The 17,132-nt window shown below is 42.6% G+C and overlaps 1 protein-coding gene across 2 annotated transcripts in view; it reads right to left on the bottom strand.

The window, feature by feature from the left end:
- The window catches only part of LOC126470621 (1-phosphatidylinositol 4,5-bisphosphate phosphodiesterase eta-2-like), a 420,296-nt gene that overhangs the window by 136,555 nt on the left and 266,609 nt on the right, over positions 1 to 17,132 (bottom strand). For both annotated transcript variants that reach the window (XM_050098579.1, XM_050098580.1), the window contains exon 3: positions 8,137 to 8,410. In XM_050098579.1, the coding sequence (XP_049954536.1) occupies positions 8,137 to 8,410 (274 nt within the window). The remainder of the gene's footprint in view (positions 1 to 8,136; positions 8,411 to 17,132) is intronic.

The raw sequence follows: 17,132 nt of genomic DNA, 5'->3' as shown, positions 1-17,132 counted from the left end.
AATCTACATTAAATGAATTTACACTGAAGCGCCAAAGAAACTGGCATAGGCATGTGTATTCAAATACAGGGATATGTAAACAGCCAGAACATGTCGCTGTTGTCAACAACGCCTACATAAGACAAGTGTCCGACGCAGTTGTTAGATCGGTTACTGCTGCTACAGTGGCAGATTAACAAGATTTAAATGAATAAAATGTTCTCGAGTTTCCAACCGCGTCAATTGCTTAAACCTACCCGAGCTTTCGGCCAAGCACTCCTTGGCCATTGTCAAGTGGTGTGACTGCCAGTGGGTTGTTGGTGCGCCTTATATACACTAGACGCCGGCTGTGACGTAACTGGTGCCCGTGACATTGCCATATATGGGCATGTTTTGAGTCGGCGTTCGGTGTGCCCTCTCCAACCGCGCGATCGCTGGATCCCACGCAGCGCTGAGCTGCAAGCCACCGTCTCTATTCAGGGTGTTTGCGGTAATTTTTATTTCAATAGCTTCCTTTATTGAACTGTCCCAGAAGTCGTTAGTGCGAGCCACGACAGAGGTATCGTCAAATTTTATGTGGTGACCGTTTTCTAACACATGCTCAGCTAACGCAGATTTCTCTGGATAGTGTAGGCGTTAATAATGGTTCAAATGGCTCTGAGCACTATGTGACTTAACTTCTGAGGTCATCAGTCGCCTAGAACTTAGAACTAATTAAACCTAACTAACCTAAGCACATCACACACATCCATGCCCGAGGCAGGATTCGAACCTGCGACCGTAGCGGTCGCTCGGCCCCAGACTGTTGCGCCTAGAACCGCACGGCCAATCCGGCCGGCAGGCGATAATACCTCTCATGTTCTTTCCTGCGTTGTTCCACAGTGTGCACTGTTTGTCCGATGTACTTCTGGCCACACTCAAAAGGTACTTCGTAGGCTCCAGGTATTCTGAGACTGACTGCGTCTTTAACTGCCTCATGAACTGAGCCACCTACGCAAGGTTTTCAGGAATAACGGCTACAGTGCCCATTAAGTGAAAGAAGTGATTTCTGGGAAATATCAGAATAAGACCACCGACGAAGAGCAGGAAAAGAAACTTGCTTTGCTGCCTTTCTGTATCTCTGTGTCGGGCAAGATAAGCCGCCTGTTGAAAAGACACAAGATCAAATCAATCTTCAGGCCTCAAACGAAAATCCAAAATTACTGAGACCAGTTAAAGACGCAGTAGGTCTCAGAACACCTGGAGTCTACGAAATACCATGTGAGTGTGGCCAGAAGTACATCGAACAAACAGTGCGCACTGTGGAACAACGGAGGAAAGAACATGAGAGGTATTATCGCCTCAGAGAAATCTTCGTTAGCTGAGCATGCGCTAGAAAACGGTTACCACATAAAATTTGACGATACCTCTGTCGTGGCTCGCACTAACGACTTCTGGGACAGTTTAATAAAGGAAGCTAGTGAAATAAAAATTACCGCAAACACCCTGAATAGAGACGGTAGCCTGCAGCTCAGCACTGCGTGGGATCCAGCGATCGCGCGGTTGAAGAAGGCACATCTAACGCCGACTCAAAACATGCCCATATATGGCAATGTCACGGGAACCAGTGACGTCACAGCCGGCGTCTAGCGTATATAAGGCGCACCAACAGCCCACTGGCAGTCACACCACTTGACAATGGCCAAGGAGTGCTTGGCCGAAAGCTCGGGTAGGTTTAAGCAATTGACGCGGTTGGAAACTCGAGAACATTTTATTCAATGTTATCGCCGCGAGACTCTGCATTCATACAAAATTTAGGTGAGTTAAAACGTGGTGTTATAATCGGCGCACTAGCGATGGGACATAGCATCTCCGATGTATCGATGAAGTGGGGATTTTCCAGTACGACCATTTCACGAGTGTACCGTGAATATCAGGAATCCGGTAAAATATCATATCTCCGACATCGCTGCGGCCGGAAAAAGATCCTGCAAGACAGCACAAACGACGGCTGTAGAGAATCGTTCAACGTGACAGAAGTGCACGACCAAAAGCTTTACACCTCGCCCGGGCCCGTTAACACCAACATCGGACTGATGATGGTTGGAAACATGTTGCCAGGTCGGACGAGTCTCGTTTCAAATTGTATCGAGCGGATGGACGTGTACGGATATGGAGACAACCTCCTGAATCATGGACCCTGCATGTCAGCAGCGGGCTGTTAAAGCTGGTGGAGGCTCTGTAATGGTGTGGGGCGTGTGCAGTTGGAGTGATACGTGACCGCTGATACGTCTAGATACGACTCTGACAGGTGACACGTATGTAAGCATCCTGTCTGATCAGCTGTGTCCATTCATATCCATTGTGCATTCCGACAGACTTGGGCAATTCCAGCAGGACAATGCGATGCCCCACACTTCCAGAATTGTTACAGAGTGGCTCCAAGAGCACTCTCCTGAGTTTGAACACTTCCGCTGGCCACCAAGCTCCCCAGACATGCACATTATTGAGCATACCTGGGGTGCCTTGCAACGTGCTGTCCAGGAGAGATCTCCACCCCCTCGTTCTCTTACGGATTTATGGACAGCCTTGCAGGGTTAATGGTGTCAATTCCCTCCAGCACTACTTCAGACATTAGTCTAGTGCATACCACGTCGTGTTGCGGCACTTCTGCTTGCTTGCGGGAGCCGTACACGATATTAGTTAGGCAGGTGTATCAGTTTCTTTGGCTCCTCAGTGTATCTAAATGTGGATATAGCTTTCGAACTAATGCGTGAAGCAGACCGTCAAATATTGCTAAAGTTTGTAAAAGGCGGATCCAGGGTTCTCCACGTAGTAAACTGCTTGTGCGTGAATTATCTTCCACTTGAAAATTACAAATGTAAAGAACTTTAGTCTTCTAAGCTTACAAAATGTTTTCCAGCAGGCAATCAAAGGGAGAATCGATTGCAGATTGAGCCAGCAAAGTAGGTTAAATTCAGCATCAATTTTATGAGGTTGTCCATGTTGCGATGCTAGCATCAGAACTGACGGCATCTTTGTCATTAGTTAGAAAACGAAGCAAAGTAGTATTCATTCAGGGGATCTACAATAAGCGCGTACAGATAATTGTGCTTGCATGGCGCGAAAACGGCACCCGAACTGAGTCTGTTGTAGTAGCTTTGTTGGAAGAGTTGGCAGTTATGTTCACCAAAGAAAAATGATTTGGTGGCAGAAATCATCAGAGCAAAACGGGGAAGGTTACTCTTAAGTGTTTCTCATGTGGACGTGCAGGGCACACATCTAATGACTGCGGAAGTATTGTTAAGTGTAAAACCTGTGGCAAATCAGGGCATTTAACGCGAGACTGCCGACTTGAGAAAAGAATTTGTGGAGCAGAACCGGCTCAAGCGTGTCGAGATTCAGAGGCTCAAAAGCCAGTCAGATGCGAAAGTTACAATTTATTGGGACACAGAGGTCCTTGTAAGAAAGCGAAGCCAGTTGTGTGTTTCGTGTGTCAGATGCCAGGTACATGGCTAAAGAGTGTACTGAAAGATATTTAAAGTCGACTATGAAAGTAAAAATGAGTTTGTAGAATCGATTTGCCCACAGAGTTCAGAAAGTCCGTTAAAATTGTTTCTAGATAACGGCGCACAAATTAGCTTGTTCAGTATGAATTAAATGCGAATCAGTGTCGAGTATAGGTCTGGAGAAAGTAAGACATTAAAGGTATTACAAGTCCGGCCATACAAACGTATGACCAACAGTTTCAGATCTTGGAAAGGATAGGGAATTAAGAATGAAACATAAGTTAAATTTTATATGAGGGGAAGTTGATATTCCCTATGCCAGTTTAATCTGTGGAGACTCCTTTACGAAGCATGGCATAGTAATTGATTACTCCACGGGAACCCTGTAGATTGGGGATAGGCCCGTTAAATTATGTACAGAGATAGAAGAACAAGGCTCAAGAAAACAGCTGCAAGGGTTTAGAAAGCCAGAAACAGATTTTAAAACTACAGTACGTGAATGCAGTAAAGCTGACAGCTCCCTGAGTTGCTCAAAGGAGCCAGTAAACCAAAGTGCACCGAAGGAATGGCGAAGTAAACAAAAAATCGTTTCTCAGACGTGTCACCGATCGGAAACGGATGCTACAGAGCCTAAGGTAGGCCATGTGGCTAAAATAAAGCTAGGTTCACGCGAGAAGAGGATTTTGAGGATAAAGGCTGCAAATACTAGCCTAAGAGAAGGCATTGCTGAGAAGCTAGATTTGCAGGAAAGCGTGTACCTACCAAAGGCGCTGGTGAGAGAGAGAAAAAGCTCTTGTTTAATTAGCGTGTTAAATACGCGAAAGGAGAAGGTTGCTGTTGAGATGCCTCGCATTAAGGTGAGCAAAGTTCCACCATTTAGCTCCAGTCTGAAGCAGACTGTGCGCAAGGTAAACAAGGTCTCGAGTGGGAAAAAATCGAGAATCAGTTCACTAAAAGGTAACTTGCTGTTAGATTATTTAAATGGCATAGAAGGCAGTCCACAATAGAGGTGTGTTCTGCGTATAATGATATTTCATTTAATAGGGTGTAATTTGACATGCACAGACACAATTCGGTATCAAATAACATTGATTCCAGAATCAGAGGTACGAGTAATTTGCTCTCGTCCTTACAGAATACCAGAAGCGCAGGAAGAAACTTTGCAACAGGAGATAAATCAGATATTATAGAGCGATATAATAGTATCTTCAACAAAGGCCTGGAATTTTCCGTTAATCATGATTCCCAAAAAATGGATGCACCTGCTAAAAAGAAATGGAGGCTGGTAGCTGATTACAGTACACTAGATGACATTACTGTCAACACAGTTTTCCCACTCCTACGTATCGATGAAATTCTTGACGGATTGGGCAAATCAAAATATAATTTTATGCTTTGACTAAGGGATAATATCAGATGTTATTCGATGTAAAGGTCGGAGAACAGCTTTTAATACATCGTACGACCATTACATGTACAAAAGAATGCCAATGGGACTCCGTTCTGCACCCTGCACAATACAAAAATTGATGAATTCAGTTGTAATGGGTTTACAGGGTGAAAAAGTATTTATTTATTTAGACGATGTAGTATGTTTTGGTCCATCTCTGGAAGAACACAATTCCCGCTTGGGCGAGGCTTTCGAGAGGCTAAGGCAACACAGTTTGAAGTTACAGGTGGATAAATGTGAATATTTAAGGAAGGAGGTCACACATCTGGGACACGTCTTAACTGAAAATAGGTTAAAACCAGACCCAAACAAGCTAAAAGCAATGGCGGAATATGCCCAGCCCAGTAAAAAGTTTCCTCGGGTTAGTCAGGTGTTATAGATGCTTCATAAGTGTCTTTACTAAAGTGGCGAAACCACTACATGAGTTGTTGGAAAAAAGTGTTAAGTCTGAATGGGGTGCCAAGTAAGAAGATGCGTTTCAAGTGTCAAAAGAGAGGCTACTCAATCCCCCTCCATCACAGTACCCAGATTTTTCAAAAAGTTTATAATCACGACTGACACGAACCAAGACGCTATTGGCTCTGTTTCTAGCCAAGGGGAGATAGGTAAAGACATTCCAGTTGCATACGCATCCAGAACGCTGAACAATGCAGAGCGACACTATAGCACCATTGAGAGAGAGTTATTGCCCGTAGTTGGGCGGTCATAATTTCATACTATATGTTTTTGGTCATATGTTTACCATTTGTACAGATCATAAACCACTGCATTGGGTCGGAAATATTAGTGATCCGTCCTCATCTTTAATGAAGTTCACACTGAAATTAGAGGAGTATGATTATAAAATTGTATACCGAAAGGGACAAAAACAGCTATGTAGCAGATGCATTGTCGAGGATAAAGGAAGTGTAGTCAGATAATACCGAAACTGGGGCAAGTGAAAGTGAAAAAGGGTCGGTAGTCAAGGAAGACGAACAGGAGAAGAAAACTGCTGAAGAAAAGGCGGAAGTTTTGCGGGAGATCTACCATGCACCCATAGGTGCTCACAACGGATCGCGGGAACATACTATCGAATCAGGAAATACTAAACGTGATCTGGTATGAAGAAGGATATTGAGGATTATATCAGAAAACGTGCTATTTGTCAAAAAAAAATAATATAACGTAAAATAAGACAAAAATGCCGTTGGTTACAATACCAACACTAGAAGTAGTATTCGGTAGGTGTAAAATTTATGCAGTCTGTCCTCTGACGATAACAGACAGGTTTAATAAATACATGCTAACATTCCAGGATACTCTGTTAGTTCATTGCAGCAGAATCGATAAGCAGGATGCAGATACAGTGGCTCGTATCCTGGTGGAAAGAATAATTCTAAATTTTGGAATACCCTCAGTAATACTCAGTACAATGGTAGCAATTATTTGAGTGGTACACTAAAGAAAGTGTGCAGATTTTTAAGGATTAATAGGGTACAGACTTCCTGTTCCCATCCGCAGTCGAATGGAACATTGCAAAGACCACAGCTAAGTAGAATAGAATTCCTGAGACATTAAATCGATAACGCTTAATCAAATTGGGACGAATGGCTTCCATTCGCGGTATCTGTGTACAATACAACGGCACATAGCACGACAAATTATACACCACATGAGTTTTTCCGTTAGAGCATGTAATATACCTGGTATATTGCAAAGAGATTTCGCAGGTGTTACTTATAATTACGATGATTATGTACTCGAATTAAGCAGAAAATGAAACAGATGTCCTGACGTGCCAGGGATTATAATAAACAGTATAAGAAGAAGAATCAAGAGAACTATGATACAGACCAGAATTTGAAAGATTTTAAAACGGGTGATCGAGTTCTATTGTACGACGAAAGCGTTAGAATGGCCAAAAGACGTAAGCTGGACATGCAATCGGTGACCCATACGCCGTAGTTAGGACAAAAGGCCCATGTGTGATCACTGGATTAAAGAGATACTTATTTTTAACTATACCTGCCAACAGGTTAAAGGAGCTTTACTGAAGTATAACTTTTTCTTCAATTTCAGATGAAACAAACGCAAGTGTTGCACCTCGTGAGCTGTATTGCCGCAGTGTAACCCTTGGACAGTTTCAAGATTTTTAGCATAGAGAAGTTTCCTTCATCTCCGGGTTTATAAGTATATTGTGACAGTATTGGCAAGATACAAATCTACAATGTGATGTGGAAAATCATCAATCACATTAATCTCGGAGAACTTCAGAGGAAAGCTGATGAGACAGAGAGAGTAGCACATTTATCTGTAGGATATTTTAAACAGAAGTGAGCAAGCTTGGGAATAAGCGATCAAGAGCGGGAAGTTGTAGAGTAAGCTTAGAATGGCATGTCAAAAAGACCCGGAATTCGCAATGTCTTATTGGGCAACTACTGTTGAAGTGTCAAAAAGTTCATATCTTCGAGGGTTAGCTACTGTGCGCGTAAAAAAGTTGTATTGGTGACCTATTTAACTGCCAATAAATGTTCGTGCGGAGAAAAAACAAGACATCCTAGAAATTACACAATGTATTTTTGTCCGAATTCTCATAGCCAAACTAAGAATGGAAAATGGACAAACGCGAGGTCTATTTTGTAAAACAATACTAACGTGCTTGAAATTAATAAGGGTAATTAAGAAAAAATGGAATACTGATCGATATGTAAATACGTCATACATCATGTATTCCAACAAAGCTTTAAAATAAAAAAATTAAAACTCTTCAAATATTTTGTGAAATGATTTGTCTAGAAGTAAGAAATAAAATATATTACAGAAGCATTTGACTTGCCTTTGAATGATGCCCGATATCATGTACAGTAAATATCCTCTAGTAACCCTCAATCGTCACCTCATTTGCTGTATATGATTTGGAACATCATTCAAAGGCGAGTCTAATCTGTTTTATTTTTTACTTTTAGGCAAATAGTCTCATAAAAAAATTTGACCGTTTTTTCCATTTTTTTAAATTTCTATTTTAATTATAAACCTTTCAATTCTGAGCAGTTTTATATAATTTTGTTTTAGCATTTCAGCTGTTGTTGAAGACTGTCTTAAGAAGAAGAAGAAGAAGAAGAAGGTGAAGAGTGACATGAATTGAGTATCTTGACAGTGTCACCTTGTTGTAAACTGCTAGTCCTAATTTAGGTGAGTGGTGACTTTATAAGAACATAAAGCAGCTGCTATGCGACGAACCGTTCGAAGCGCTGTCCCTGCTGGAGGCCCTTGATGACTGTGATGATGTGGCGCAGCCCCACCACCCAGGTCTGCGCCAGCTCTGGACTGGTGGCCACGAGGTCCAGACTCTTCTTGTTTCTGCCGTGTATCACCGAGAAACAGCACGCTTCGTCGATGAATGGTGGCCAGCCAGTGTTGTTTTTCCCGAACTTCTCCTCCACCTTCTTGGCGATTTTATTGAAAGTGTCCGTCTTCCAGCCGTGTCTCACGTCCAGAATATCGTCCACTTCAACTGTAACATAAAAAATCGTAGTAACTATTAGAATATTTATTTATTTATTTAACGGGAAAGAGGAGGGGCATCGGACCCTTTCTTACATCTAACCAGGCTTCTATGTATTCTGACTCGAGAAGCATTCAAATAGGTACAGATGTCCTGGTTTTCCGGGACAGTCCCGGTTTCAGATTAAAGAAATTGATGTCTTGAAAAATACTTTCGAGACGGTAGTTTGTCCCGGTTTTCGAATTTCAGAGAAATATTCACATACTATATATTTTTTCTCCAAATTCTTGCGTGGATCTGTGTTAAGATAAATAACGAAAGCTTTTATTATCACAGCTGACCGACTTCCTTGAAGAGCATTATTGTGTGGTAATGCTGCTGAGTTTCTATTATTGTTCTTTACCTCAATTCAGTTTTAAGCTTTGCAGCAATGTGGTTATCTGTTTCTCTATCCATGTCGTAACGCGGTTAGTTCGTTATTAAAGTGTTTCATTGTTTCAAGTGAACTCAAAATGCCAAAGAGGAAGAGCTCATTCCGAGATAAATATTCAGAAGAATGGTTCTTCATAAAACGAAGGAGAAGTGACTAATGCGTAATTTGTAAGTGTTATGTTTCCATTGCACATGGGAGAAGAGCTGATATTAAGGATCATATAGCTAGCGTAAAGCATAAATAAAACGTGTAATCTGCAAGCACTCAAAAACTGGACAGTTATTTTGTTTCAAATTCTTCTAAACAGGGCAAGTTAGTAACAGCAGCGGAATTAACAATGCGCTATCATACCGTTAAAGTCACATGTTTTTGAAATCAGTTGACTGTACTTAAAAGCTACGCACCAAACTTTTGATGATTCAGAAGCAGCAAAAATGTGACGTTGGGCAGAACCAAATTCAACAGCAATTGTGAAATCGGTGTTAGCGCTCAAAACTATCAAACAAATATGCGATGAACTTTCAGAGGTCCGTAATAAGCACGTTTTGCGTCACTGTCTTAGAGGAAAACAAAACTGATAAAAGTAAATGCATAGTGTCTGCCGGTGACATTGCAAGCTCTAATTTTGGAAGACTACAACGAGCTGGTACAAACAAGGTGTTAGCGAAACTGAAAAGTGAAGTAAACGAAAATCTTGTAGGACTTGGATTCGCCGCACACATATTACATAATGCTGCAAAGGCAGTCGCTGACGTGATGAGTCTTGATGTAGATACATTTGAAATTTAATTTTTCATTTACTTCTGCAGTACGAAAGGAGCATCTAAAAGAACTCTGTGAGTTTGTTGACAAAGTATCATGCATTGTTGTCGCACACGAAAACAAGATGGTTATCTTCGTTTGTTGTAGCAGAGAGAGTGCCGAAGTTATAAGATGCTCTTAACCCTAGCAATACCAATGTATTTCCCATAACGCGTACTATCAAGAGCGGTACTTTATGTCCATCCGAAAAAACTAAAAAAAATAATTGTTGTTAAGGTTTACTAACAACATCCTTTTTAATAGATTCTGATGTATAAGAAGGGTCCAGGGTCTCAAAAAAATGTTCAAATGTGTGTGAAATCTTATGGGACTTAACTGCTAAGGTCATCAGTCCCTAAGCTTACACACTACTTAACCTAAATTATCCTAAGGACAAACACACACACACCTGCCCGAGGGAGGACTCGAACCTCCGCCGGGATCAGCCGCACAGTCCATGACTGCAGCGCTAGACCGCTTGGCCAATCCCGCGCGGCGGTACAGGGTCTGAAAATATCTTTTAGCCCAATTTTAGCAGCAATGTGTACACAGAGAGGAGGGGTGATTTATGACCACCACTAGAAATTAAAAAAAATACAATTTCGTTAACTGTCATTAAGTTTTATTCACAACATACTTTTTAAAGATTTATAGATATGTAAAAAGGCTGCTGACAAAAATATCGTTATAAAATTTATTGCGAAAAGTTACATTTTCTACTAAGAATTAGATTTTTGGGTTACATATAACTGAAAAAGTCAAAACAATTGAGGAATCAAGTTCTGACAACTCTGTTTCAGAATCCTCTGACTGAGTCGTATTTGTGGGTTTTACACGGCCAGATAAGCATATTTCAGGGCCAAATACTTAAACTCGAGAAGGAAGATAGCAGTATATAGAAGTTTCTGGAAGATGTTGTCAGAGTGACAGGACGGCGGAAAGAGGAAACTTTTGGACCACTCAAATTATTTTATAAAATGGTCAACAAACTTGGAAGAATTTTCCATTTTCAAACGGATGTTGGTGGACTCGTTAGAACCTGTCTGGAATGAATTGACAAGGCCAGGAACATTTCTGCAAGATGAAGGATTATCAATAGACGATAGTGCATTGTTTGACAAGTTTTGCTTCCTCAGCCAGTTCACTTTGTCACAACTCACCCAAGGATAGTGATAAATTGTCTAGTATGTCGTGTCAGGAGAACTGGAGCGATTTCTTTGAAAAGTATGGACGCGTACAGCAGTATTCGCAATTACTAAATCTGTGCGAATTCATCTTTATTGTTCCAGGACACAATGCTAAAGTGGAAAGGATATTCTGTCTCACGAATGTCCAGTGGACTGAGGAACGAAATAGATTACAACTATCATCAGTTGAGCCATAGTAAAATATGTTTTTAATAATGAAATCAGCTGCTCTGATTTTTATGATTACGTCATTCAGCGGCAAGATCTTCTCTCTGAAGCTGAGAAATCCGGTAGATACCAAATGTAGAAGAGAGCAGAAGGTTTAAAATGTAATTTTGTTACTCCGAAAGTCTGCATTTCAACATTTTTAAATATTTAATTTTGTATTTCATAATGGAAAGATATTAAAAAAGGTAGCTGGGTGATTTATTATGTCTTTCACGCGATAGACTGCAGGCCAGTTGTAGTTAGCTCAAGCGCTCCTCAGTGTATTGACAAGTAAACCTACCTAAACAGTACCGAAATATGTGCCCCAGAAAAGAGCCCACTTATATTATGCGTATAGTATATCTTCCAATGCAGTTTGTCCTATGAACCATTTTTATGTTTTCTTTTTCCTCCAAATAATTCCCAACACACATCTCTCCATCATGGTTGTCACATTAGAAGTCCGCGTCTCATGGCCGTGGCTCAAAATTGGCAATACACGCTGTAAACTTTACGTTTCAGATACATTCTAAAAATAACGGAACTGAAAATAAATTTGTGGCTGGTTGCTGTCTCAACACCATCAACATTTGTATTCAAATAACAGCCACTGTCTCCAACCATGTCATCATATGACAAAAATGCATTCTAAACATAGTCTGGAAAATTCCCTGGCGTTTATCAAAAGCGCTCTATGCCACGTTTACTCTTTGTTTACTTATGTTACTCGTTTACTTCAACTGCTTTAATCACAAATCCTCACTAACTGGGTCTCTGAGTGTATGGTTGTTTTTTACAACTTTATTTTCGATGTATTGATTACGTATTACACTGAAAAACGTTTATCACGAATTCATTTAACACGAAAAATCAAATAGTACAAATAATACTGCATTCCCGACAAAATTCTATACAATTTTATAATTTTTTCTCTTAACACGAAATAAAAGTCGTTGAACATTAAAAGGTTTTGCCTCTCGGGCGAAGAAATACGAGTACGTAGTTTCTTTCTGCAGTTGCCACGTCACTCAGATGTATCTTTCTTTTTTTTCGTTTTTCATAGCGAAGTCAACAACAGCTGCTGCTGACAACTCGCACTGTGAAAACACTTCAGTTGTTGTTGGTAATCGGAAACGTTAGCCGTCTGAAGATGGGAATTATAGCCCGAAACAGCGAATTTGCTGTAGTTCGATATTTGTGGACCAAAGGGCATAAACCAAATGTAATTCGCGGGGACGACTGTATGGACCGTAGCAATGCCCCCAGGTGGTATATTCTTCCAAGGGAGTCGTGTGAACCTTAATGATTCGCTACGCTCCGGACGGCCAGTAACAGCTGCAAATCCGTAGAATGTCGGAGCCATTGAGGCAGCAGTTCTGAAAGACTGACGGTACAACGGCTAATCTTATCTCAGCATTTTAACATTTCACTCGGTGCGGTGTACGATATTGTTCACGACACGTTGAAATTTCGTACAGTTAGTGCTCGCTGGGTGAACTCAAAACCTGAACGACAGCTACAATGGCCAGCGAATGATAACGAGCTTAGATCACTTAATGCGTTACGCTGCAAAAGGGCATGATTTTCTGAAAGGAATCTTCACTGGTGATGAGCCGTGGGCGTACCACTACACGACCGAAACCAAGCAGGCTCTATGGCGTGGAAACATCACGGTTCCCCAGTACGAAAAAATCCAGAGTGACTAAATCTGGTGTGTTATTGGTGAACTTTACTTAACACGGGACCACTGTGAATACTGCAGCCTACATTAAAACTTTGGTTAAGATGCATCGTGTCCTTCGTGACAAACGCCACAACATTACTGCCGTTGTTGTCAAACTTCTTCATGACGATGCTCGCCCGAATGTTGCTGTTCCTGTTCATGAGAAAATCGCCAGATTTAGGTGGGAGGTGCTCCATTATCCACCATTCAGTCCAGACCTAGCACCGTCGGACTTTCACCTGTTTGGTAACACGAAGAAATTCATGGCCATCCAAAGCTTTGCGACAGATATGGAAGTGAAATCAGCAGTCCACAAATGGCTATACTCCAACCAAACGGAATTCGACGAACAGGGCATATCGAAACTGGCTCCATGATGGGAGAAATGTGTTGAAAACATTGGTGACTGTACAGAAAAGTAGGTAAAAGATGTAAGTTCATTTTTGATCTTTTAATTTTGTTACCTATACAACTTTTTGGTAACAAAATTATTGTGCGTTACTTTCTGATCTTCCCTCGTACAGTCTCGTCAAGCTTCACGAGATGGTTCGGGGGTGTCTGAAAGAATCCGTACCTCACTGCATAGACGAGAACAATATCGCATCCAAGTGCGACGACCACACGTGCAACACATCGTTAAACAGGTACGTATTTACAGTTAACTGTAACATGTAATGTGCTGAAGTAGTTTTGCATTCCTTGATAAGACAGGCCTTGGGTGATATTAGAGCCCGCTTAGATGGGAACTTGGTCGAAAAGTTTGCATTTCAAATACATTTTTAGTGACCAGGGCGATACTTCATACTGAAATCAGTGACGGCTCATAACAACATATTCGCAATTACCTGTCGAACAGCTCGTTAGCAGACCGTTGTTTACTGTTTTTGCTCCTAGTATCGTGTCGGTTTTCGGTATTAATTACGAGATACACTGCACTTATGACAGGAGACTATATGTCGTTTAATTAGGACTTTCTAACAATTCATCTTGGCGAAAACGAAATTACGATATCTTACACGGTTGGGGAAATATCTACGGTGAAAAGCTTAGCTGAAACTGGCTGTATATGGTATTGCTGGACGACTTGACCGTCACCGCCGGAATACCGCCGAACGAGAAAGCTGCGAGGCGACGTCACGTCTTCCTGGAACAGCCGCCGACCACAACTTGCCGGCCTACGCCACGTCAACTCGTCCTGGCCAAGCACAGTATACAGGTCTCGATGCAATTTACTTTTGTTGCTTTGTACTTCCTAGTGGTGTCAGAGCAGAGAACAACACACATTTCTTTCCTAAATTCTAGTTTCCATGTTCCGACATTCCACGTTGCAATTTTCGAATCCGCACCATGTGCGACGCAGACGTTTCGCCGTAATGAACTCAGTCTCGATCCAGGGAGTCTCGTAGCGGAGATGATCCTCCCTCTCCCATCCCCCTCCCCCAAGTAAACCATTTCAGTAAAAGCCTGTTGACGCTGTCTGACAAGAAAAGTGAAGCACACGGAAAGGGAAGAGGAAACTAAATACACTTCTGGCCATTGAAATTAATACACCACGAAGATGGCGTGCTACAGACGCGAAATTTAATCGACAGGAAGAAGATGCTGTGATGTGCAAATGATTAGCTTTTCAGAGCATTCACACAAGGTTGGCGCCGGTGGCGACACCTACAACGTGCTGACATGAGGAAAGGTTTCAACCGATTTCTCATACACAAACAGCAGTTGACCGGCGTTGCCTGGTGAAACGTTGTTGTGATGCCTCGTGTAATGAGGAGAAATGCGTACCATCACGTTTCCGACTTTGATAAATGTCGGACTGTAGCCTATCGCGATTGCGGTTTATCGCATCGCGACATTGCTGCTCGCGTTGGTCGAGATCCAATGACTCTTAGCAGAATATGGAATGAGTGGTTTCAGAAGGGTAATATGGAACGCCGTACTGGATGCCAACGGCCTCGTATCACTAGCAGTCGAAATGACAGGCATCTCATCCGCATGGCTGTAAAGGATCGTGCAGTCACGTCTCGATCCCTGAGTCAACAGATGGGGACGTTTGCAAGACAACAACCATCTGCACGAACAGTTCGACGACGTTTGTAGCAGCATGGTCTATCAGCTCGGAGACCATGGCTGCGGTTACCCTTGCGCTGCATCACAGACAGGAGCGCCTGCGATGGTGTACCCAACGACGAACCTGGGTGCACGAATGGCAAAACGTCATTTTTTCGGATGAATCCAGGTTCTGTTTACAGCATCATGATGGTCGCATCCGTGTTTGGCGACATCGCGGTGAACGCACATTGGAAGCGTGTATTCGTCATGGTCACCTCTTGTTCGCATTAACGGCACTTAGAATAGTAGATGTTGCATTTCAGATGTGTTAACGACCCATGGCTCTGCCCTTCATTCGATCCCTGCATAACCCTACATTTCAGCAGGATAATGCACGACCGCATGTTGCAGGTCCTGTACGGGCCTTTCTGGATACAGAAAATGTTCGACCGCTGCCGTGGCCAGCACATTCTCCAGATCTCTCACCACTTGGAAACGTCTGGTCAATGGTGGCCGAGCAACTGGCTCGTCACAATACGCCAGTCACTACTCTTGATTAACTGTGTTATCGTGTTGAAGCTGCAAGGGCAGCTGTACCTGTACACGCCATCCAAGCTCTGTTTGACTCAATGCCCAGGCGTATCAAGGCCGTTATTACGGCCAGAGGTGGTTGTTCTGGGTACTGATTTCTCAGGATCTATTCACCCAAATTGCGTGAAAATGTAATCACATGTCAGGTCTGGTATAATATATTTGTCCAGTGAATACCCGTTTATCATCTGCATTTCTTGTTGGTGTAGCAATTTTAATGGCCAGTAGTGTATAACTTGATAAAATATGTGATGTTGTTTTAGTGACTACGAAATCGAGTCAAATATACACAAAAAATGGCAGTATGAGCCCACTTACGATTTCTATGTTGCATCCGCTCTGACCTCGAAACACGCACTTCTGCGGTTGGGAATGGTGTCATAGCGCCGTTGTATCCTCTCCTGAGGCAAGCTGGTCTACAGCTGTGGAAACCTGGTCCTCTACAGCCTGGATACATGTTCTATCAGATCTGGGGCTTCTCCTGGCCACGGGAGTACCTCAACATCACGCAGACAGTTCACAGAGACACGAATCATGTGCATTGTCCTGTTGAAAAATATAATCACGATAATGGTAACACATGAGGACGCGGGATGACCGTGACACATCATTGTGCCACCAGTCATTGCCAGTGTCACCTGAAGTCATACCCTACGGCTCCCCATGCCATGATGTCAGGAGTAATACCGCTGTACCTCTCCGATACAGTGAAAGAATGGAACTTCTCTCCAGCTAGCCGCAATACTCGCCGACGATGGTTATCCGGCGTAGTGCAGGACCATCATTCCTCTCTGAACACAATGCGAAAGAACTCATCAGCCGTCCATACTTCCAGTCCATGACACCACTCCAAGAGCAGCCGTTTGTGTTGCTGTGTTAACGGCTGCCTACATATGGGCCGGTAATTCCCTAGTCCACATACAACTGACCTCCGATCAATCGTGCAGGTGACACGGAATGTTTCGGGGGAGTCCATTACTTGTGCTCGGACGGCAGGTGCAGATGCGAAGGCGTTATGATGTGCCTGGGGCGTAATATGGAACGATCCTCCCTTGCGGTGGTCTGACATGGCCGACTGGAACCTTGACGACAAGACGAGAATGCCTGCCCTCGCATCCTATACAGTACAAGATCAGTCCACTGTCACGTCCGAATGCCCCAAAAATCTAGATATTTCACGATTCGACCAGCTGACCAAACGGAGACCCACAATAAGGGCTCTTTCAGACGATGTAAGGTGCTGATAACGCTGTCTCCATGGGTACGCGGCATCTCCATGTCCGTCACAGCTTTTTGCGCCCGTTATACAGGGTGAGCCACTAACTATTGCCACCTAGAATAACTTTGAAAGTATGACAAGAGCTGAAAAGTTTGTGGGACAAAAGTTGCATGGGACAACGGGGGCCATAACATGACGTTCGTTTTTTGTTGCTAGGTGGGGTCGCTTCAGAGATATGAAATTCAACTTTGTTTTTTTTTTTAAATGGGATGCTATAGTTTGGTACTTATTTTCTGATAGAGGCTATCGAGACGAATGCAATTATGTGTAACAGTAAGGTCTTTGAAGGTCAAAGAAGGTCACAAAGGTGGCATGAAAGTCCATTTACAGAAGGTGTTCGATGCAGTGCTGCAATCTTCTTGTCATGGATTGAGTGGTATTCCTTATCACATCAGCACTTATCGAAGCACATACTCTGACATTTCTCTCTCACATATCTTCAGGTGTAGTTGGTACGT

Source organism: Schistocerca serialis, chromosome 3 (assembly GCF_023864345.2).
Source record: "Schistocerca serialis cubense isolate TAMUIC-IGC-003099 chromosome 3, iqSchSeri2.2, whole genome shotgun sequence".
Taxonomy (NCBI): domain Eukaryota; kingdom Metazoa; phylum Arthropoda; class Insecta; order Orthoptera; family Acrididae; genus Schistocerca; species Schistocerca serialis.
The sequence above is the reverse complement of the archived record's forward strand: the minus strand, read 5'-3'. Positions and strand labels throughout refer to the sequence as shown.